The sequence below is a fragment of the Andrena cerasifolii genome, chromosome 8, assembly GCF_050908995.1.
Source record: "Andrena cerasifolii isolate SP2316 chromosome 8, iyAndCera1_principal, whole genome shotgun sequence".
In the NCBI taxonomy this organism is placed as follows: Eukaryota; Metazoa; Arthropoda; class Insecta; order Hymenoptera; family Andrenidae; genus Andrena; species Andrena cerasifolii.
Genome location: NC_135125.1, coordinates 15,044,416 through 15,068,908, shown reverse-complemented (window position 1 = coordinate 15,068,908; position 24,493 = coordinate 15,044,416). Strand labels below are relative to the sequence as shown.

General features: G+C 44.2%; 1 protein-coding gene across 4 annotated transcripts in view; it reads left to right on the top strand.

Annotated features, from left to right (window-relative positions):
* Glut4ef (Glucose transporter 4 enhancer factor) overlaps positions 1-24,493 on the top strand; it is a 123,841-nt gene that overhangs the window by 58,978 nt on the left and 40,370 nt on the right. For all 4 annotated transcript variants that reach the window (XM_076818818.1, XM_076818819.1, XM_076818820.1 and 1 more), the window contains exons 3-5: positions 3,004-3,221; positions 4,104-4,417; positions 11,045-11,116. In XM_076818818.1, the coding sequence (XP_076674933.1) occupies positions 3,004-3,221; positions 4,104-4,417; positions 11,045-11,116 (604 nt within the window). The remainder of the gene's footprint in view (positions 1-3,003; positions 3,222-4,103; positions 4,418-11,044; positions 11,117-24,493) is intronic.

Here is a 24,493-nt window from a genome sequence, read left to right as displayed (position 1 = left end):
CTTATTTAATGCCCTTTTCAGTTTCTTTTCCAAGTAATAAGCAAACGTCGAATAATAAATGAATGCAGCGAAATATCGTTTTGTTTAAATTAAAGACCAATTTTTTGCGCTAAACATCATCTTCTATTAGTAATTAATGATGTGTTGAAAATTAATTCTGAATATAGTGAGCTCTACACCATAGCATAAACAATTTCAGGTGCCTAAAATCCAAAATCTTTGGCTGCATTAATTTATTATTCGACTGTTGCTTATAACTTGGAAACGAAAAATTCCCCGAACATTCCATTTAAACTACTGAAAAGGGCATTAAATAAGGTACCAAATAAACAGAATTAATTTTTTTTCTATCACAGATAAATTTAAAAAATTGAAAAATAAATAAATAAATAAATGTAAGAAATATTAAATTATACATCATTAGAAAGGAATAATTTTTCCCTATTTTTTGGCGCAAATTTTATTCCGATATCTTAAAAAAAAGACCCAAAAGGCGCCAAATTTTAAATCCGGACCACTGTGCGGCGGGGGGCACGTCGCCTTCTCTGTTCCGCGTCCGCTCGTCCCTCGCGGCTCTTCGTATGAAAAGCCACGCTCGGCATGAAAGTTCCCCAGGGGGGCTCCCCGGAGAAAGAACGTCGCTGAGGTGAAACCCGCGCTCGGTTTCTAGAAAGTGCGCGATCCAGCGGCAAACGCCATACGGGGCGACGGTTAATCGTCGGTTTCATGGTGGTTTTGAGCCTGGTGCATAGACGATTCACTCGAATGGTCCCGGAAATTATATTCTCCAAGGCACGAAGTGGCAGATGTGCTCTTCGCCTCTGATCGTAGAGCTGGGATGATTTGGTTATATTCCTATTCCTGAGACGCATACCTTAGGATTTTAATACATCACAGGTAACAAGCGCGTCGGGTGCAGGGTCCGTTTTGACCCATAATGGCATATACCCCTCAGAATAAGCTGTTTGTATTAGATTCTTATTCTTCAACAAGTGATTCTAATCACACGTGACTCAGGTAGCTAATATTTAATCCAATAGTAGTACAGTGATACCCGTGGGTCACGCCACAGTTTTTGTTTTTTTTATAAATATTATTAACCCGGCGTGGGCACACTTGTTTTCGTACCTTCCGCGCGCACACTGTTCCTCTTTATGTCTATGGCTGTTTTATTTTTTTACTGTTTTTGACTTTAAAAAAATCCGAAAAAATTATGGGATACTATTTACTATTTTTTCTGCTATTCTGACCAATTGCATTTTGTTCAAAGCGACGAAACACCTCGCTTAGCAAACTAATCCTTCTACCTTCTAAAAAAAACTCCTGCCATTTGAACCAATTCTAAAAAAGTTATGCAATTTTAAAAGGTACAAACTTCCCTTTGTCCGCCACTGTATATTCTGAAACACCTATTTTTTAATGTGTTTTCTTTGCCTCGTTTACCTCAAGCCTTTAATGAATGTCCTCGTGCTTTCTGTGCGCTCCTTTCATCCCCAGTTTCGCGGGTCATTATCAAGCACGTGGCCGTTGTCAGTGGGCGTTGCTCCGCAGGGCGCCAATATCGATTCGATTATTCCACGGTGGCAGCCTGATACTCGATCGCCGCGGATAACGAGGAAAATCTAGCCAGGCAATTTCCTAGAAAGTCAGGGTCCCTATTGATCACCCGGTGTCGAATGTCCCGCGACGACCATTCGATCTACTCGCGAGCAGCGTGTCAGGGGGTGCCGTCCCGCGTGGGCTTCTCCATCGACACTCCTCCAAATTAAAATCACGGGCCGTCGCCTTGAGTCGCTCGCTGAATCGTTAACGCGTCCGCTAACTTCTTCCGCGAAAGCGTAATTTCGAGCGGCCACTCGACGAGCGCAACTGCCGAGGCGGGAAACGCCAAACTGCCAATCTATCGCGGCATCTTTACAGCTCTTCTCGGAAAAGTGGTAATTCACAGCGTCCATCGGGGCATTATGGAACAACGACCGAGTTCCCGGCTACCTATGGACTACGGCCAAAGGACAACCACCGTTTCACGTAATTGCAGGAACGCGAAATTCCACGAACGGCCTGGCGCAGTCGTTCCGTTACCGCGGGACTCTTATTCTCTTTTACGGGCGACAGGGCCCCATTGCCGAGACACGCGTCTATGCTTTTTAAAAAAAAAAAATAAGAAAAACGCTTCCTCTTGCGAAACCGCGCGTTCATCTACTAATCTCGTCCCGTTACGCCCCGACGAATCGTGTTACGTGACCGGCTTTAATCCCCGTCATTCCTCCTCGCGACGTGCGATTGATCGCTCGCGTGTGTTCGTGCGTGCAACATTGTTGGGAGATCGGTGTGACTTGGCGTGAATTCTGCTTGGTCACTAGGAAAGCGGCAATTTCACTGGGTATTGCACTGGCATGGAATTATCACCGGTGTATCGGCTCACTCGTTACCACTGGAGGGGTTGTCCCTCGTGAACTGATCGAAAGTACGGTTCCTTTGACTCTCGGAGTGCAGTAAAGTCGCTTTAATAGTTCGATGCATGCCGTATGCGCGGGGAACGCCGATGGGCGTTCGACGACCATGTTAAGAGATATGTATATTTGAATCCCGCACGTGAGGTACGCTCGTGTTCTTAGGATCGCGAGGGTTAAAGCTCAGTGCAGTGTTGGGCACAATGTAATCCAATTACAAATTATAAAATACGATTAAACTGTAATTGTGTAATTGATCACGCATTATTTTCGGTAATCGTTCGTTCGGAGAGTTGACTAAATCAAATGGTCGACTATCTAATTTAACAATTACAGAAAATAATGCGTAATTAATTACACAATTACAGTTTAATCGTACTTTGTAATTCGTAATTAGATTACATTTTGCCCGACTCTGGTTCAGTGTTTGTGTTACACAAGTTCCGCGGAGTGCGAATGGTTGGTGTGAATTTGGCGAAGGTGCGACGTGTTGCGCCGCGATTTCGTGTCGTTTGGGACTGATTAGAAATGTGCACTGCTATGGTTTCAGGTCCCGGAAGCGGCGACCCAGCTCGAGCAACGATTCAGAACGCTCCTACAGCGGCTGGAACGACAGAATACCCCATGGCTGCGGTCGCGAGGGTTGCCGTACCAACGAGCGCGGCGACTGCATGGACGAGTGCACCGCCGCCCTGGTCCTCATGTCGCTCTCATGCTCGCCACACAGTCCTCACAATCCCCTGCCACTTCACTGCCAGCACAATTACGGTCAGTATCATGCGGCGAATGCTTACTAATACTAGGAACGCCGGCAATTGATCCTAATTTTATTCGTGAGCCGCGGTCGTTCCTTTGCCCGTGCCTCCGCCTCGCAAGAACGAATTATAACGACCGAAATGCAATTGCTACCAGTTGCGTTCAATGTCTGGGGATATTGAATCGACGAGCTGGAGATATCTGCCGGCGCAATTGGCGCCTTTAATTCCTTCCCCTCGCGGCTTTGTTCGAAACAATTGCACGCTCGCCTCTGGTGTTTCATAAAAAAAAAACTCCGACGTGAGGCAACTGCACCGTGCGTTTTATTGCTGCGCTCAATGACAGCTCGAGCTTCGATATCTGTCAGACTATATAATCGGTTAAATCGCGAAAGTGTTAGGTGGCTGCAGAATGTACTCATTAGCTGATGTACGGAGCTGCCTTCTTTCGGTAGTTTTACCAAAAAAGTGGCGAAAGGTGGCAGACAGTCGAGAGAAATAATTCCAGTGAAGAATATTTAATATATTTCTACTTTCAATTAACACTTTGGGTCAATAAAGCGAACGAACTTGAGCTATATCTCTTCTTGAAATCTTCTTGAAATCTTGAAAATGCAAATAATTTGTACATGTTATTGGCGAGAAATTTTCTTTTAACTCTGCTGATGGTGCCTTTCGCTATGCTTGTGTTAGACGAGGGGCGAGCAAGGACCCCGGCCCTAGAATCCTCGGAAATCTTAAACCCCCAAAGGGGCGCGGAGTCGCTGCTTCCTGGTAGCCCGTTCGATCTAAGCGTTTCATTAATTCCGCGTACCCTGTTCCCCGTTATCAGCGTGGAATCTGTGCCGTGGAGGAAATAATTAATTGAGAAACCACCCCTGTTCGCGTCGATAAGGTTCCTGGGGAGGTCGAGGAGGAGGGAGTGGCGGCATGGTCGTCGGCTCGCCAGGAGTCGGTGGCACGTCGAACAGCAGCAGCAGCAGCGGGGCTTCATGGCGAAGTGGCACCCCCAGCCCGCCCCTCAGCGACGAAGGGGCACCGACAACAGGTTCCCTGTGGCCGACCACCGCTCATCCTTCGCACAATCAGCAGCACTACCCTTACAACGCGTCTGGCTCGTCGTCGAGCAGCACCCCGGGCTCCACCACCACCCTGGACGAGGGCATCGTGCCCGATTACCTCGAGGAGCAGCACCCGCGCAAGAAGAAGGTGAGAGCACATCGGCACACGCGCGCGCGCGCGCGCGCACACGTTCTATCGATTAATCGAACGGTCTCGTTATCTGATAAAATTCAAGTGCAACGCTCACCATTGCAACGTTAATCCGCAGCTGGTGAACTTGGCCTTCGTGTAACCCATAGGGATTATCTATCGTTCTGTCGATGCGCGATTCCAGGAACAGTTTCCTCTCGGTCTCTTTCTGTCTTCCGTCGCGCTCTTTCTACTATCCACCGCGGCGGTGATGCGCGGCACCGATCATCGTGGATGTATTTAAACGATTACGGGTAGGGGACATTTATGGGTGAATATTGCGTTGTGTTTTTGCATTCTGCTTCAATGGTGGGGTAACAGGTTTTGGAAATATTAGTGCGCGTTAAAGTTATAATATTTTCCAGCGAAGAAGGTATTTGAAGATCTCGGAGGGGGATCTTATTTTTGGGGCTAAGAACATAGCAAAATTTGGGATTTTTTTAAGAAACTATTCGGTTCGTCTGAGAATCATGCAGAACTCCTATATTTATTATTAAAAATTAATAAAGAAAACTGCAACTTCTTCAAAGATGCATAAAAACGTGGTCCACATTTCAGATGAATCTTAAAAAAAAATCCTAAATTTTGCTACGTTTGTAACCCGAAAATAGGAACCTCCCCCTCATTGAGATTTTGTGTACCTTCTCAGGGGTTTTCAAAGAAGTTTGTAAACTTCCTATGTAGGTCCTAGATCGATCTCTCGCGTGCTGCGTTTGAATAGTAGGTTTCTTTGCAGTCTTGAAAGTCAACTTTTACTTTTCCCTCTGCTTTGCGCCTCTTACTTTCAGACCCATTTTTTTTTCCTGGTCAAATCGTCTCAGTAACGCTTCCACGTAGTCGGGCGAAATCGCGGGCGAGTCTGAAGAAGTTCGAGATTGGATTAAGAAAGTTCCTTTCGTCTTCGCGGGATTGCTCGTTAATGGTGCGATATCCTTCCTGGAAACAATTTCCCAGCCTGGATTCCAATTGAAATCAGTTTCCCATGCTGGGACTTGTTTCCAGTGCTATCATACGTTCCCTTAAACTTGTCAAGGCTGCGTATACTAGTTTCCAAGTCAGAGATTCGTATCTTCTATCGCTTTGTAAGATGTGAAAGCATACTTGAAAGGTCGAGTGTGCAGCTCGGTCGTGCGTTTCCCTGAGACTCGATAATTAGCAAGTCCCATTTGCCAAGGGTCAGTGTTATTCGTCGGCTTATCAAGATAACACTAGCAACTTCGAATACGGCGTGTAATTTAAGAAAAATAGTGTATTCAACTTTATATCTCTCCAGATGCAACTGTTTAACTCAGATCTTTTCCTTATCGAAACCTATCTCAGAAGATAGCATTGCGATAGATAACACAACGCTGGGGTACATTGCAGATCTAATTAGAGACCTCCAGCTCGATCCACACTGCCACCATCGCAGCCCCATCAGAGGGGATCAAATTCTTCGATCCTCCTTCGATTCCCTTTACATCCTCCTTCGGTGGCGGAAAACTATCCTCCACAGCCATACCTTCACCGGTGTCTAGCGTTCGACCTTCGTAACTAGTTTCCAGCAGGGCTTGAAACGGGCCCGAAAATAACTCTTTAAAACTGTTATATAACGGTTCTGATTAGAACGGTTTTGGAGAACTTTTATTCCAAACAACTGTTACGAACAACCGAAATTTCTAAATATTATCTGTCTCGGTTACGGTTTCTATTTCCCTCTTCATATCAGTTCCATAACCGTTATTTTCTCGGTTCTATATCGGTTGCGAAACGGTTCCAGAATCAATTCTTATATCGACTTTTCCCTAATTGATATCATTGTTTATCGTAGCTGTAGATTGCTATTGATCTGAAACCAAAAATCGAACAGTTTTCTTTTAGTTTATGAGTGTACGCACAGAATGAAGAAATTTGAAACTTAAAAGATGCAAAATGAACAAATGGCGGCCTCTTGAATAAAAAGTTCACTGTTTCCAACGAAATTTTCCCTTAAATGTCTAAAAAAAAGTTATTTATTTAAACAATATCATTATACTAATAACTTAGTACTGTGAAGAAAATGTTCACAAATATCCGTGCACAAGGCCAAGTCGATTGGTTGAATATTTTTTTAGTTACATTGCCCGCAAAGTATAAAACTGTCGTTTCGAGAAAAACACATTTCAAGTTTTGTGGTAGCCTAGCGCTCCGTAGCAAAATCGGCTATATCCACTTTAATTTTTCGAATTTCGTTTTGCTGCTTTGGGAGCATATTATCGTGATGTTCAACTATTGATTTATGCAAAAAAAAAAATCGATTTCTTCGATCCGCTACACCAGGCTCCCCCCTTAAGCGGCGCGAGGTTTTAAGAGCTGCCTCTTTAAGGGGGTATACCCGTTTGAACCCTCGGAAAATGTATACATTTTGTGGATTTTTTTACAAGTCAACGGTTTGATGCAGATTTCCCGTTTTTTAACTATGTTTACATAGTATTATGAACTACTTATAAAAAAAGTTTCAGTTAAAAAACTATTGTTTTTCGGAAGTTACGGATACATGTCCGAAAGTCTCTCGATTTTAGACGGCTAAACGGTGGCCCTAAAAACTCGCGCTACGTTCAACCAATTCACTTCCAATTTTGCATGCAGAATCATAATAAGATTCCGCATCGTCCAACGAAGGCGATTTTGAAAATTTTGAAAAATAAAGAAATGGTGAGAGATCAAAGGTAAAGTTAAATTTTTCTAAGGGAAAAATCCACCTTTTTCCTTTATAAATAATAAACGGGGAATCGAAATAAAAAAAGCCTTCGTTGGACGATGCGGAATCTTATTATGATTCTGCATGCAAAATTTGAAGTAAATTGGTTGAACGTAGCGCGAGTTTTTAGGGCCACCGTTTAGCCGTCTAAAATCGAGAGACTTTCGGACATGCATCCGTAACTTCCGAAAAACAATAGTTTTTTAACTGAAACTTTTTTTATAAGTAGTTCATAATACTATGTAAACATAGTTAAAAAACGGGAAATCTGCATCAAACCGTTGACTTGTAAAAAAATCCACAAAATGTATACATTTTCCGAGGGTTCAAACGGGTATACCCCCTTAAGTCAGTCAGCCCTTCGTAAACATCCAAAGACACTCCAGCGATGCTGGCGACGCATTCCGTGCGTCGCGACGTTGATCCCCAAGCTCCCAGGCAGGCTAGCTCGGACTGTTACGAAGCTCCGAGGAGGAAGAGCACGCTCGATAAGCCTCGCCGCGGCTTCGACCTAGAGGCTGCCCCGATAACGGTCTCTTATCACCCGTGAACATTCCATGGATCCTTCTGAATGCCCGAAGGTTATCGCCGCCCCGCGAGCCGTACAATTAAATCGCTCGCGAGGCGTGGCGAACTTATCTCCCCGAACATAGTTCCTTCCGTGTCGAAGGCTTACATTTAATTAACGTCAACGAGACCGATAAGACCCGCCGCCGTTGCGTAAGTAGCTGGCGCAACTCGCGCGTAGGACCCCGCCACGACCAGTACATGTGATCCGCCGTAACGATACCGAGGCACCCAGCTTCCTCGTGCGTCCAATCGTTCTCTTTATTCCTGAGAAACTTTCAGCGTCGAGTATTGCCTGACCCATTGAAGCGTGGGTATATAAAATGAAGTGTACACAGAAATTCTCGTTCCGCTTGGGGAACATCCATTATACGGAATTGAAACAGTCCAGGGGTTGAACAGCAAGGAACTGCACGGTTCAAGTCTACGCAGCATGTTTGCCACGCGATCCAGCTGGTATCTCGGGTGTTTACTAAGCAGCATCTCCGCGAGGAGAGCTGTTGTCGTTTCCTGGATGAACTGTCGTTCCTCGAGATTTCGCTAATGGGGAAATGACATCTAGGGTGCTTGGGGATAATTGGCTACGGATTCCGATGGGGACGGATGAAGGGTGGATAATCTTCGACTGCTTTTATTCGTGCCTTGCCTCCTCTTATTTCCGTTTTATTAGTCGAGTGTGCCGGTTGATCGAGGAGCGTGGATGTATCCCACGGGTGTAATTGTTGGTGGTTGGTGGAAATTCTGTCCCCCCCTTCTGCCGTGTTTCGTCGTGATCTCATCGAAAGTTGAAGTGAAATCGAGCGAGCTGGCATTCTCTCGCGTACGGGTTCTCGCCTCGTAAAAATTCAGGGTCTTCGTTCGGAGGAGGTAACGGTGAGTCGTAATCGGTGGATCGCAGGCGGAGCTGAAGGGATCTAAATGAATCCTCGATCGTTGGAGCGCGGCAAGGCCGAAACCGTTATCGGCGTGCGCCGCATACAGTGATTCGCAGGGCGTCCGCGGCTGAACTTACCTTGTCGACGGCGGGGATCATCGTCGTTTCGTAACGCCTATCGATCACTCTGTAATCGGGGGATTACAAGGCAGGAAGGAGCGATCGATGGCGAGAGGTTTTGGCACGAACGCCGGCCCTGACCGGCAAGAAATGCAGTCGCAACAACTACCGCTACTTTCGCGTACGTTCGCGGAGCGGCGAAGCTTCGAGCTCGCCCTCTGCAACCTCGACTTCCCAGGGATGCCGGCGTACGGATACCTGGTGGAGTTTGTCACGCATTCAGCGCAGACACTGCATCAGTTTTTTAAATACAAGGAACTACTGTGCGGTTTCTTTGAATTTATACTGTCAATGAACGGTAGGGGTAGGTTTCCCTGGTTGCGAACGTTTATAATTCGTGACCGTTATGGCCTACCCAATAGCAAAATTCCTTACGGTGATCCCATCGAGTCAAGACGTGGTCTTTCGGAACCCACTGTGCTTTCCGCCCACCCTGTGGCCTGCACGGTGGTTTCCTAGGGAGGAACGATGCTCGCTCCATCTTGCTTGGTTTAAACGCTGCTATAGAGGAGACTCTGAGGCGCAGCGCGTCAGTTGGACCTTTGAAAAACCGACACTATCTGTCAATGAACGGTAGGGGTCAAATGGAGATTTAACTCTGCAGTGCACGCCTAAATTAAAGTTACACCGTTGCACACGTTGGGCCTCGCAGAGCTGTTTCTCCGAATCCAGGAAAATTTCTTAGACTGCACGTGATCTATTGCACTCAATCGTCTCACACACAAATATCTCTTTAACACTACGTTATCCGAATCTTTTTCAATGTCACGAGAACGGTTCACCTGCATCTCAAAATTTACATACCATATATTCGGGGTATCTAATAAAATGGACTAGAGATACTGATGTAAATTCGCTCTGAACCGCCTTCGCATCCTGCAAGCGTGCAGGGACATTATTTTTTGCTAATCAGCAATAGCAATTAATTCTTAATGTTTACTCTAATTATTTTTCAGCTACACATATGACGTTAGTTCTTACTCTTGATTACGTTATTTGGCTGTCTATAATCACTTTCCGTGTACACTATTAGTGTTAATTTTAAGTAGCTTTAAATGGCAAGGCTAACAACAGCTCACAGCTGTACCTCGCCTTTTGCACTCCTTTATATGTGCTATTCAAGTCTAACTATTCTTTTTCTTTTTCTTTTTCTTTTTCTTTTTCTTTTTCTTTTTCTTTTTCTTTTTCTTTTTCTTTTTCTTTTTCTTTTTCTTTTTCTTTTTCTTTTTCTTTTTCTTTTTCTTTTTCTTTTTCTTTTTCTTTTTCTTTTTCTTTTTCTTTTTCTTTTTCTTTTTCTTTTTCTTTTTCTTTTTCTTTTTCTTTTTCTTTTTCTTTTTCTTTTTCTTTTTCTTTTTCTTTTTCTTTTTCTTTTTCTTTTTCTTTTTCTTTTTCTTTTTCTTTTTCTTTTTCTTTTTCTTTTTCTTTTTCTTTTTCTTTTTCTTTTTCTTTTTCTTTTTCTTTTTCTTTTTCTTTTTCTTTTTCTTTTTCTTTTTCTTTTTCTTTTTCTTTTTCTTTTTCTTTTTCTTTTTCTTTTTCTTTTTCTTTTTCTTTTTCTTTTTCTTTTTCTTTTTCTTTTTCTTTTTCTTTTTCTTTTTCTTTTTCTTTTTCTTTTTCTTTTTCTTTTTCTTTTTCTTTTTCTTCTTCTTTTTCTTCTTTCTCTTTTTCTCATATATTTTCTTTTGTAAAGTGTACTGTGCAGTAAAGAATTATTATTATTATTATAATACTTGAAAGCTTTATTGCTAAGACAATGTTAACTTCCACAAGAAAAGGTACCAACATGTTTCAAACTCTCGCACCTCTTGACCGCGCAGAAATTCAGTAAAAATCAGCCAAATGTTTCGTGACCCCCAGCTTCTTCAACCCATTTGACTGATACACCAAATCGCCGCGATAGTAGGTCAGCGACCTGATTCCCCCCCGAATATCTTATCCCGAGTAGCGCTAGTGTGCATCGGCGACCGCAGGCTGCATCAGGCGGACCACTGGCCCGTGCCAAGTCCACGTCGATGACATAAGCCTGGACCGAGCCAAGGATGTAAACACGCGCGGCGATTTTCGGTATTTCGTAAGACGGCTAACAAGTTGAACCTTGAGGTATTATCGCCGCGCTCTAAACTTAGGTGCGCGCCGGTGAGCGCGCCGGCGGAGGACCGGCCCGACCGGCTACGAAAATAGCTGAGCCCCGCGGATGCTGGGCCCCGCAATCAGCCTTTTTTAACACGCTCCCCTTATGGTTTTTCAGATTCGGTCGAAAGTGAACCGTGACCCGATCGAGAATGGACCAGCGAGCTGCGCCACTTACGAGAGCGAGCAGGTGAGTGACATTCTCTTTCAACGTCCTGCTACCACCGAGAGAGCGCCAGGGTACAAACTGAAAAGGTTCTCTCAGTGGTTTAAGGAGTGATCAATGATCCACTGTCAGTGGCGGATTTAACGGTCGCACAGTGGGGAAATTTTGCGATTTTAAACCGCAAAAATGAAATTTTTTAATTTCACAAAATTAATGCAAATGTCAATTGGAGAACTATATCCATTTTCGTGGTCGAAACCTTGAAACTTATTTTTAATATATAAAATTCAGCACTTATACGTTCTGACATATGAGGAAATAAATTATCCGAAAAACAGCACTTACAAAAATTACGAACGATAAAGATTTTTTTATTATTTACATTTATACACTTTTTTACAAACAATAATACAAACAATCAAATATATTTGAAATTTTGTAACATGTACTGCGTAATCACTTGATATTACTTGTAAAATAACGTGAACTCTATTAATACAAACAATCAAACAGAGGATAAGAGCTAAATTAAATCGTTTAAGAAATAATAAAAAGGATGTAATGTATAACATGTGAACCAGTCTCGGTCAGTTATGTCGTATGTTAGACAAGACACTGGATCGTGTTTAAAAAAATGCATATAATTACAAGATTAGCAACTATTAGCAACTAATAATTGCATTTATAGAATCAAAATAGTCGAACGTCAAATAGGAATGAAAATCATTGCAGGATATTATGGGATTGATATCTATTTTATGTAATGAAAATTGATTCTTATATGAAAAGGTTATTTCTAAAACACTACTTTAAAAATTGTATAAATTGCTTATTAAAAATCTTAACATAATTATTTTGTGGACAAAAAGATAATACGATGATTAAAGATAAAAGATGATTACGCACCATCAGGAATTGAATCCATGCCTTCAAATTATTTTCAGAACTTTGGATAATACAAATGTTTGAAGTAACTCGAAAATCTAGATTAATTTATTCTTTGCGATCGTTCTAACCTCGCATGAACATAAATATTTGAGCGTCTACGCGAGCTTTGTATTAAAACATTTGCATTTATTTTGTCGAATTGAAAAATTTATTTCTGTGGTTTTCGCCATAAAATCGCAAAATTTCCCTAGCAGTTGCCGCTTGGGCCCCCATCCAGAAGGCCCCATCTTCCAAAAAAAAAAAATTATGATTCTATCTAAATACTATATTTTCGTGTCCCATAATTTTCATACCACACGCGCGTAATTTTATTCGTAATTCTGCTGCGTATGCAGGGTGTCCCAGAACCCTTGCACACCTGGGTCATTTTCTTTAAATCCGCCACTGCCCACGGTGCAGTCCACTTCTGTATCCATTTTACGCCTGTGGGAATTAGGTAGTAATTAATCATTCGCTCAGTGGATTTCGAGCGCGTATTCGGTACCGCGTCAGATTCCTCAGCGACGCCTAAGTTAAGTACCTAGAGCCTTTAAAAACATTCTCCCTCGGCTCGCACGGTGTCCGTCTTCCTCCGTGCACGGAGGACAGCGCGCGGCCGACTTTCGTGCAGCCGACTCATCCTTCCACGAGTCCGGGCTTAAATGCCAAGTAGCCATATCCCTGGGATCGTCGAGAGCCTTCGTGACCCAGTTAGTCGAAGGTTCCTCCTACTTTCACCGACCGCGAAGTCGACTTCGGGCTCATTCATCTCGGGCGGAACGCGACCCGGGTCGGAGTACCGTTCGAATTCCCTCTTACCGGCGATCTACGATCGGGCGAGCCGGGGTTGCACGCGGAGGCGCATAATTTTCGAGGGCCCCCCCCGACCACTTTCACTGGCCGCGCGAGCGTATCGCGAGCGTATCTGCGCCACCTGACCCGGCAGCCGAAGATATCCGCGCGCTCGGCGATCAAGGTCGCCGGGGCTGCCTAGATTCTTCCTGGCTAGACTCGTCAGCGTGAAAGGTCGCGTTTAGAATAGGAGAACGGGCCCGCAGCGTTCCCATATCGGCCTCCCATCAGCTGGGACCGCGGTGCACGACGGGGCAGAGGGGGACCGGCCAGGAAGTGCCCACCGCCGTGTCACGATTCCGCTCCCCTCTCCCGCTTCGCGTCCCGGGGCCCGAGCCGCGCGCGCGAGGCACACCGGCCGCGTTTTCTATCTACTTTCTTTTACACCTTTATCTGGCGGCCCGCTCGAAGTAATCGCCCGCGGAGATAACGCCGATAGCGTTGGCTGCTGCATCGAATTTTACAAGCGACTTTATCGCGACGCATCGGGGAACGATCCGACGCTTCGAGGAAATTCGTCTGCGCTGCGCGATGCGGGCGCGGCCGGAAGCCGGAAGCCATTCGAAGACTTCGCCGTTGCCATTTGCAATGGTGATCGGTGGATCCTTGCGGTCGAGCTGGCACGGATTCCTTGGGGATAGATCTCGCCCCGGTGTGGTAATCGTGGCTTCGGTGGCAGCTGCTGAGGTTGCTCGCTGCTTTTCGGTCAGGTGGATGTATTTTCGTCTTTCTGTAGATTCTGGCTGACATTGAGAGCAGGCCAGGTTTGTGGCGTTGTACTCGCGACCTTGAGGAACGGCTCGAGGAGCAATGGGGTTTTTGGGGCAGGGCTGGGTTTTAACACTCTTCCCGAGAGATGTTAATACATTGCCTCCGCTCATCCTAAAGTAACTGACCATAGAGACGGCGCACTTAATCTGCCTCAATTCCTACAGTTTCTTCTACGGCGCACAGATCGGTCCCTTCGATGTTCCACACTGTAGCAGGTTGTGATCTGTAATCAAAACACAAGACTGCAAACCTCAGTCTTCGTATTCATCGGACCTCTCACCTTATTGCTACCGAAACTGCAGTGCAACTTGAAAGGTCCTTCTGGCCAGTGGCGGATTTAACAGGGCGGCCGATGAGCAGGTGCCACCTGGACCTCTGCTCGGAAGGACCCATCCTTAAAAAAAAATTATGATTTTATTCAAACTATATTCTTTTTTCTATTCGATTTCGATTTTATTCAAGCACGTTTTTTTCTCCATTCTTCTCTGTACATTTACCCACTTTTAGTAAACTACCTCTTCATTTTCCCGAAAAATGGGCCTCTCAACGTTTGCCACTTGGGCCTTTTTCTTAAATCCGCCACTGCTTCTGGCAAAGTTACTTAATTAGGGCTCTCATTTGGTAAAAGTGATAGGGGAGGCCGGGGCTAGTTGATACGTTCTTCAGTTTTCAATTTTTTAAATTTTTGTTTGCATTAATTCCTTAATAACGAATATGCCAAAATATACTTTGGACCTTCCTCTTTAATATATAGTAAGCGAAAACTTGAGAAAATACATACAAAGTGAATGAAAAAATGTTATTTGCACGATCAATTTGGATGTATCAAAACTACTGTTTCTCTATATAAACGAAAACGGTTAAAAACACGATTATTAACGTCAAGGTACACGGACGTACGCTGAACCGTAGTAAATTGAACAACAAGCTTCACATATCTCGCTGAAATGGAGCTACATATATACGGTGTCGAGATAATTCGCCTGTATCAACCTGTTATAACACAAAATCGAAAAACAGCCGGACTTTCAGGGGTTAATTTCAGCCCCTTACAGTGAATTTGGGCAGCAAACAAAAATTGCGTTGTAATCAGGAGGAAATCCCCCTACATATCGACAAAGTTTCAGAATTTTTCGAATTTTCTGGTTCGGGATCATCCCTCGTAAGAACCTAATTGTAATTTAAAGCGTACAAAAGAATCTAAATCCTCTCAATACATTCACGAATAAAATTACAGGGCGAAACGGATGTCGCGCCCGGCTGACGAAATACATCCGCCGTTGGAGGGATTAATAAATTGAAATTAATAACCGCGCGCGATGTCGGTCTCGTTAGTTTCCCAACGAAACACGGTGTTTCGCCTGCGAAAGTGCCAAGGCTGCCCTGTGCAGCCGCGAGGGTGCGTCTGCGCAGAAAATATTGCACCGTCGCGACGCACGCCTCCGCAATGGACCTAGATCTCTAGAGCCGCGGAGGAAACCGGCGCCGGCGATGCACCGCGTCGCACTGCACACCACGTGACGTCACCGGTGGCACGTGCCACCCCTCTCGCCCTCCGCCGCCCGTTGCGCAGCGTTACTCTACGCGCAGGCGGCTGCACGGGGAGGAGGAGGAGGAGGAGGGTGGTGGCGGCGGTGCAGGGACACGCGGGGGACGGTTGTTAAGGTCACCGTGGCCCTGACTGCACGCGCGCGAAACAATATCCGTGTGCAGGCCGTCGCAGCTGTGTGCGCGCCGCGCGACCGCGCGCGCTCGTCGAATAGAACGCGCAACGGGGAAGATTTATTTCTAGTTCCGCGATATCTCTTTTCCGCTGCTCCTAGCCCCCCCGCGGCACGGCGAATTCGACACGCGGGGCCTTGACCATCGTCGCCTCCAAGGCCCCCTTCCGTCTACCCCGTCTCGCCTTTGCTTTTAGAGGATGCACCGCGACCGATCCGAGGGGTGTATCGCGAGCGCTAGCTGATGCCGAGGACGTTGGAGTCTCGCGGGGTGTGGTAAGAAAGGGTTGTACCTTGAAATTTATGTCCCATGGATTAAAAAACCCTGGGCTCGGCAATCTTGAACATTTCGCTGAGGATCGTTGGTCGATTTCGGGAGAGGGAAACCCGCATGAAAGTTCTGAGACACATTTGGCTGCGTCTGTCTATGCGACGAGCTCTTATATTTTTACGACCCGCGCAGTATAGTCTGGCAAGGTTTCCGGGACATTTCTCGGAACGTTCGTTGTGTTTGGGTAGGAATTCACGCTCTCACTGGGAAGTCTCCTTGACAGTGGAGCTCTGAACTCGAAATAGCTGCTTCTGGTTCTGTTATTAACCACCGCGGTACACTTCGCTTCGCAACTTCACGCGCGTTCACTTTTGCGACTTTTGTACAGGTGCTTGGAACTCACTCGAGTTCGTACAGGTATATATTTAAGATCGAATCCATCGTCTAGCTACCCGAAAACACCAGCCTGTTAAATATACGAAACGGGTATAAGGTGGATGTCCCGATTTCTGATCGTGTCCCCATTTCTGCTCATTTCGTATTTTTTTTAATATTGTATGCGTCAGGTTTGTACTATAGTTGCGACAAAATAATTCTAAACATTTACGCGAGTGCTGCACGAGCTTGGTTCGATACGTACATCGCTATTTTTCATGAGCAGAAATACGGACATTTAGAGGATTATATATTTAATTACGAATTACTAATAGTTAAGCATCTTGAAATATCTTTCTTAAATAGTTTTTGAATTGGTTGATTTATTATTGAAGAATTAATCAATTACTCCGCAAATTTTCATCACAAACAAATTTTTTACACCTTCTTTACCACGAGTTACCGCTTAAATCAGCAGAAATTGGGACATTCGCCGTAATTCCTTTCACTTTACAGTGGCTCGCATTAATATTCCGACACTTTTTAAAATCGCATAACTTTTTTAGAATTGGCCCAAACAACTCGAGTTTTTTTGAGAAGTTAGAAGGATTAGTTTGCTAACTGACGCGTTTCGTCGTTTTGAAAAAAAATGTATTTGGTTGGAATCGCGAAAATTCCCGAAATCAGCGATTCTCGACCTTATTCCGCGATCTTTAAACGTTTGTAGCTCGGAGCAACGTTAACCGATTTTGATAAAGTTATAGCCACGTATACAACTTACTGCAATCTACAAACTTTTTTTTTAATTTTCATTACAAGCTCGCAAAAAAAAGTTTAAAAATCGACCTTTACTATTCTTTCCGCTATTCCAACCAAATACATTTTTTTTCAAAACGACGAAACGCGTCAGTTAGCAAACTAATCCTTCTATCTTCTAAAAAAAACTCAAGTTGTTTGGACCAATTCTAAAAAAGTTATGCGATTTTAAAAAGTGTCCGAATATTAATGCGAGTCACTGTATATACAGTCCGTTCGCCCTTCCCAGTAATTTACATCAGTCCTCTATTCGCGCGTACGTATCTCGAGCACGGGTTTCCCCTTAAAACAGTAACAACAACTAACTAACATACCACGCCATCTCGCCGCGAATCGTAAGAGGAAACGCAATCAATGCGCTTCATCGTAACTGAAAAAAAAAACTCTCTGGGAACTCGCGTTACGTTAGCTGCCGGCCAATCAATTACGTAAATGTGCATATCGTTTGCATAATCCTAACGAAACAGATGGAAATGCAAGACAACTTATGCAAGCATGTTTCCACTGGATAGTGCCCGAAGACAGTGATCCTCGAGGATGTACAAAACGTCCATCCTCGAGGTGCGCTTTCACCTCCGACCCTTGAGTTTCGGACAACGCAACAGGTAGGCGTTCCTTATCACTGACGATTCTATAAATCTCTCAAGCTCCAACGAAATTCGGGGCCGTTTGGGTGGACGTTCCCAGTCAGCCGCGCGGATGTCTCGATTCATTGCCAACGATGCACATAGCACATACGCACACGCCTCGAGCTCTGGGATGTCGAGCCGTATTGTGACACGTCCGCCTTACGTAATAGCATTGCGTAAACCTGACGTTCACCGTAATGCCTGTCGTACGTATTTCCGCGCGCCCGGCAACAACGAATCGGGCCTAGCCCAGCATTACGATTACGCACACCGAGTCCCCTTTCCTTGCCTGCTTGCGTCAATTTTCTTTAAACAGTTGTATAATGTGCTTTGAAACTCCGGCGAACCAGCAAGACACCTTACCCATTTCTGTTCAATGGAATCGCGATAATTCCCGGCTTCCTAGTGCCACCAGTTGCGCATTCATTTCTGACGAAACACTTTGCTACGAATAATGTTGTATTCCGTATTTTTCGTATTACTTCTATTTTATTAAATAACTTTGTACAAGTAACGGAAACTAAGACGATTACAGATAAATACTAGATTATAGATTCAGAACTAGATTCTCGTGTCCAGACTATTCGGACTGAAGTGCTCAAGTGCTTCTGACTGGAAGAATTGCGTGTAATATATATATATGTACGGTTTTCGGTAAGCTGAAAAGTGGGGGTTGTCCTGAGTTTAACGGTCGTTAAGGGGGTATACCCGTTTGAACCCTAGGAAAATGTGTACGTTTTGTGGATTTTTTTACAAGTCAACGGTTTGATGCAGATTTCCCGTTTTTTAACTATGTTTACATAGTATTATGAACTACTTATAAAAAAGGTTTCAGTTAAAAAACTATTGTTTTTCGGAAGTTACGGATACATATCCGAAAGTCTCTCGATTTTAGACGGCTAAACGGTGGCCCTAAAAACTCGCGCTACGTTCAACCAATTTACTTCAAATTTTGCATGCAGAATCATAATAAGATTCCGCATCGTCCAACGAAGGCTTTTTTTATTTCGATTCCCCGTTTATTATTTATAAAGGAAAAAGGTGGATTTTTCTCTTAGAAAAATTTAACTTTACCTTTGATCTCTCACCATTTCTTTATTTTTCAAAATTTTCAAAATCGCCTTCGTTGGACGATGCGGAATCTTATTATGATTCTGCATGCAAAATTTGAAGTAAATTGGTTGAACGTAGCGCGAGTTTTTAGGGCCACCGTTTAGCCGTCTAAAATCGAGAGACTTTCGGACATGTATCCGTAACTTCCGAAAAACAATAGTTTTTTAACTGAAACTTTTTTTATAAGTAGTTCATAATACTATGTAAACATAGTTAAAAAACGGGAAATCTGCATCAAACCGTTGACTTGTAAAAAAATCCACAAAATGTATACATTTTCCGAGGGTTCAAACGGGTATACCCCCTTAAGGGATGAGGCATAGAGATCGAGGTTCAAGGATGAGTAATAGGGTACGGATAAGGTCATAAAAGAAGGACTTCGGGATGCTTACTATTGCTATCTGGAAAACTAACGCGCTGACTAATACTTTATATAGATTTAAATGACGTTGGTATACAACAATAATATCTTTTTCTCTGTAAACGTAATCGTTTTATAATTTCGCAGGGTGCGCCAAAAATTCCTGTACTTTGCAATTAAGTTCGTCGTTCAGTGGAATCGCGATAGTATGCGTATGAGGGAGGTCTTTATATGTATGGTAAAAAATCAAAGATATTAAAATTTTCTTCTGACCCTCTCAGAAGTCTCCAAATAGTTTAAAAGAATTTCGTCTAAAATTTTGTTGAAATATATTAAGGATTAAACGTCGCTCAGTGGCATTGAAATATTACTGTTTTGGTATTAATTGATAGGAATGTTTGCAATAAGGACAAAATAATTGTATTAACTTTTAAGGGAGAGTACAACATTAAAATTCGGGCACACGTAGCATAGACGAAACGAGTTTATAACGAGTGTGTACTGTATTGTGTCGTGGCATAAGGCTTTATATGCACATTTAAATTTCTCTCATCAGCAGCTCTCGAATCAGATGCAGACGCAAACGCTGAAATAGATAGAAGCATGGTTTCGGATTCTTACATGCAAATATGAGCACGGTTTCATTAAAATTGACAAGTGACAATTATGGAAAGTCGCAGTTGCCAAACTTGTGGCGCATGCGATATATAAAGTCCTCGAGCGACCTTTATATATCAAAATATAAAAAAAAACCCGAAGCTATTTTTTTTCTCAAACAGAAGATTTTAAGAGCGTCAGACAATGCAAATTTTAAAGTTGAAAAACAAGGACCACCCTAATACGTATGCACGGTTGCATATAATTGTCTAACAATTAATTCTCGCTTGCGCCGTAAGAACAGCTGTACCGATAATTAAGCCATTTTTATCGCTGAGTTGGCGGCGAGGAAATTCTACAGAAGCGACTGGAATGCGCGAGTAACTTTTCCGCGCCGAATCTACTTGGAAGCCCGTAGAATGCGCTCGGTTTCGCAAGCAGTCCGCTATTCGCAGCGCTTTGGCATCGTCGGTTCATTGAGCAACTTTCCTTTCCTATATAAATTATATAACTGTCCCGCGAGCAGCTCGATTCATCCGAGAGTACCAGTGCCGGTCGAACAATTACCCCACAGTTTCCCAAAATTAATCCGCCCGCGCTAAAGTCTAATCCGCGTGGACATTTCCCCGGATATTTCTAACGGTGCGTTACCAATTCACCCGAGCTCCATACTAAACGATTCCGCGGCGAGCACGCGCGGGCACCGGCGCGGCATGACATAAGTCAGTGGCCATGACATCGACATTACGAGTGTAGCGAACGCTTCTGCGATCTTCTTTGTTTTGATACGTTCCATGCCACGATAAAACCATCCGATCCTTCCCATCGCGCGGCTCTAGTCGCCCGTTTCGAACTGCGGGCACGTAGGGGCCCTCGTGGCGCGCATTCTTAAACACCCACTCGAACGCCCCCCCGGCTGCTTACGCTCGCAAGTATATCGTTCTCGTTTAATTTCGATCGTCGATCGGCTGACGGAACGATGCGCTCAACCTTCGCCAATGCCAGCCCGATCATATTTAAAGCGGCTGCCGGAATGCAACGGGCCCGCCTAAAATTAACACCGCCCTAGCAGCGCAACCCCAAACTGACGCGAATTGTCCTCCGATCGGCTTCGGCGATATTCCATCGGGCCGCGATACGCGAGGCGACCGTGCAGAAATAGTTCGGACACGCGGACGCGACATACGTTGCTCCGCTGCGGCGGATTAAAGGTCAACTTGCGTTCCCCTCGTTGGCACGAATGCAAGTGACATTGCTGCTTGGAGAGACACTCCTGATTCGCATCTGATGGTGCAGACACCGAACGACGTCTCACGTATTATTCCAAACAGTTTTTTGGTTCAATTAGCTACTGAATCCCCAATTTGAAATACAGATGGATTAAGGGGGATTTTATTCTTTGGGCTGGAAACAGCGAAATTTTCGATTTTTTTTTTAAGTGACCAGTGGGAAATTAATTAGAGATCATGGTAGGGTACCCGTGCACTATTTCACGTGTATTTAAATACACGTGTATCAACGTATTTGTGTATTTTCATCAGAATTGGGCAATGGCGGTCACTTAAGCAATAAGTGTAATAAAACCGAGTGATGTTTCTCAATTTTAAGGATTATCGTTGCGTCTAAAAAGAAGCTCGCTTATTACCAGTAATGCCTTAATTTTTCGTATCAAAATAGGTAATCGATTAAATAAATCTTGTTAATTTTATAATTGTGTTATTAGTTGCAATCTGAAAATTTGTAAAACCATACTTTCCGCATATTATTCTAGTAAATATATTTAAATACATTAATTCCTTTATGAATTTCGCAATCCCCCAGAGTTCTGGGATATCTATAGATATTAAAAATCAGACGAATCAAAATAGGGATACGTTAATATACGTGCATTTATAAATACACGAGTATCTAAATTCACGTGTATTTAAATACACGTGAAATAGGGATCTCTAAAATTAACCCTTAACTGGTATACTGTTTTTGGCAAACGTTGCTGGTATACTGGGGTCGTGGCAGACCCCAAATAAAAAAGGACACAGAAATTTGTAAAGTCGACCCTGAATCAACCTCTATGAATATTTTGTTCTTAGGTAATGTGTAAAATAATAGAAACCTAGAAAGTTAAACTATTATTATAAAATTAATTAGAAAAACAGTTTACAAGCTTAGACAACCAAAATTTTTACAGCGAACTTTGCGTGCCTGGGGTCATGAGCGACCCCAAGATACCAGTTAAGGGTTAAGATATCAGAATCGCACAGATGGGGAGCACAGTGCTTCTAGGGATACTATATGGTACCCAGTGCCGTGTATTTTTTACTGAAACGCAGTGTCCTATCGTCTGAAACTGGGCTTCTTTATTTTACCCACAACGCAAGCGATCCACTCGTCTCGGCTTCGCACAGCAAAATTCCATCATTATTTACCAGATCCGAGAATGAAAAAGCAGGACAATCTGGTCTGAACTCAGTCGAAGCCGAGGACGTTGTAAAATAAAACGAAATTTTAGATATCAACTTTTACAACGTCCTCCCTTTTAAACGATTTCAGACTGTCCTCCTTTTTCACTTTTGCATCTGGTAGCCCTAAGTGCTTCGCAGTGTCTCAGCGCAGACACTTGTGGATTTGCTCTCCGAAATTGAGCTCAGGAATAATTCGCTTAATGGATCGAAGATCCAGGGACCTACGCCGCTTTGCAGCACTTGGCTGCTTAGACTCCTTATCGAGATCGAAGGAATGCAAACGCGGAGACAATGCGTGCAAGCTCCTCGGAAGGCCAAGAGGAGATGTATATTCATCAAGCATCTCCTTGGAAACTATAGCTTCGCCGACCTTGTAAGGATTGACGCCGCTTCTAATGAGCAAAGAGTTGCGGGGGGAGGGAAACTGCGCCTTCGGTCATTATAAAACTCGTACCTGCCCGGAAGGAGTCGAGAATTCCTCGACGTGACGTTATTTTCCATCACGTAATTCATTTCAATTTCACGTCGTGCGCCCGAGCGCGAAAGCCGCGTTACTTCATCGCGATCGATCGTCAACGGTTTGTTCGAGCGTTGGGCTGATCAGCCGCGGGTCTGCATCACTTGACAGTGCCTTTCCCCTTGTCGCCCCCTGGCCAATTACGATCCCCCACACGCGAGTACTCGCGGAACGGTTGTCGAACTTGTGCCATTGACTCTCTAAAATTTAGAGTCTAAATGGACTGCTTTGCTGCTTTAAACGCGGCACCGTTGGCAAAAGCTTCGTTTTGTGGATTTTTTTACAAGTCAACGGCTCGACGAAGATTTCCCGTTTTTTTACTATCTTTACATAGTATTATGAACTGCTTAAAAAAAAAGTTTCAGTTAAAAAACTATTGTTTTTCGGAAGTTATGCATTAATATCCGAAAGTATTTCAATTTTAGACGGCTAAACGGTGGGCCTGAAAGCAGCTGTATGTCCTGTCTGAAATCAAATACAATGAAATCTTCTTATAAAGTATGTCAATAGCTATCGTCCAACGGGGCCGGTTTTGAAAATTTTGAAAAATAAAGAAATGCTGAGAGATCAAAGGTAAAGTTACATTTTTCTAAGAGAAACGGCCAACTTTTTTCTTTATAAATAATAAACGGGGAATCGGAATAAAAAATGCCCTCGTTGGACGATGCGGAATCTTATTACGATCCTGCATGCAAAATTGGAAGTGAATTGGTTGAACGTAGCGCGAGTTTTTAGGCCCACCGTTTAGCCGTCTAAAATCGAGAGACATACGGGTATGTATGCATAACTTCCGAAAAACAATAGTTTTTTAACTGAAACTTTTTTTTTAAGCAGTTCATAATACTGTTACACTTATGTGTAACGGGGGTTGCTCGGTTTGGCATAATTAGGTTTAATACAACAATACAATATGAAACTACAAGAACGGTGAACAACAAGAAATGTCTAATACAAGGATAATGCAGTAATCTCGATATGTCTATTCGCGATGGCGTCTGACTCTCGAATGACAGCTTGACAGGCGATCGATCCGATCGCCTTCTTCTCGCTGTCCTCTTGTTCTTGTCACGAGCACCAGCAGGCCTTGGGTTTCAACTAAAGGGTGCTCGCAACACTGCCTCCCCCTCTGAAAGAGTGGTCGTCCCGACCGCTGCAGCCTCTTCGTTGCTGGCAGCCGTACCCTGGTCCGAAAGAGTGGAAAGACACTGCGTGGCCTCTTCCGTCCGGCGCCTCGGCATTCGCCTTCACGCCCAAGGGGAAAACCACCCAAAAACCCTGGGCAAGGCGTGGATACGGCGGATTCCCCCGAAGAACTTTCCCGTCCTTACCCTCCACTTGCGTCTTCTTTCTTGGACGCTTCTCTCTTGAAAAAGGCTTCTCTTCTTCGGCGACGCGTCCTCTTCTTGGGCAAAAACGGGTGGGGGAGTCCTTTCGTCCGGCGGTCGGTACTGTCATTCCTTTTTCTTGTCTTTTCTCTCTTCCGTTCTTTTTTTCTTTCCTCTCCTGCTCCTGGGTCCCTTGTGTGTGAAAATGCGTAAACCGTCCCCTCTCCAGCGCATGGTTGCTGGAACTGCTCCAGCTCGCGGTCGTGCCTCCGACTGATGACGTTACTCTAAATTCTTTCCGGTATTACTTCAAGTGGCTATCTGCAGGGTTGCCTAATAAATAAGTGACAACACTTTAGCCGATTCATTTTGATTTTGAAAAACGTTGGAGTCGAGAGAACCTGGAGGACGGAAAGGCGAACCGAACACGAAAGCAGAGGCTCACACCTAAACAATGAGCTTGCTATCGGCCCGTTCCCCGATCAATCCGCCCGGTACTCCCAACTCGTGGAGTCTTCTCTCTTCTTTCTTCAATACTCCTCCAGTACTCCATTCCTTGGCATCCTGATGGCCCCATTCCTCTTCTAGGCCTCTGGTGCTGTCCCAGGGGACCGTCCTGTGCGTCCGGTTAGCGCTCCCGTCTCCGCGACATCCCCTCCAGCCG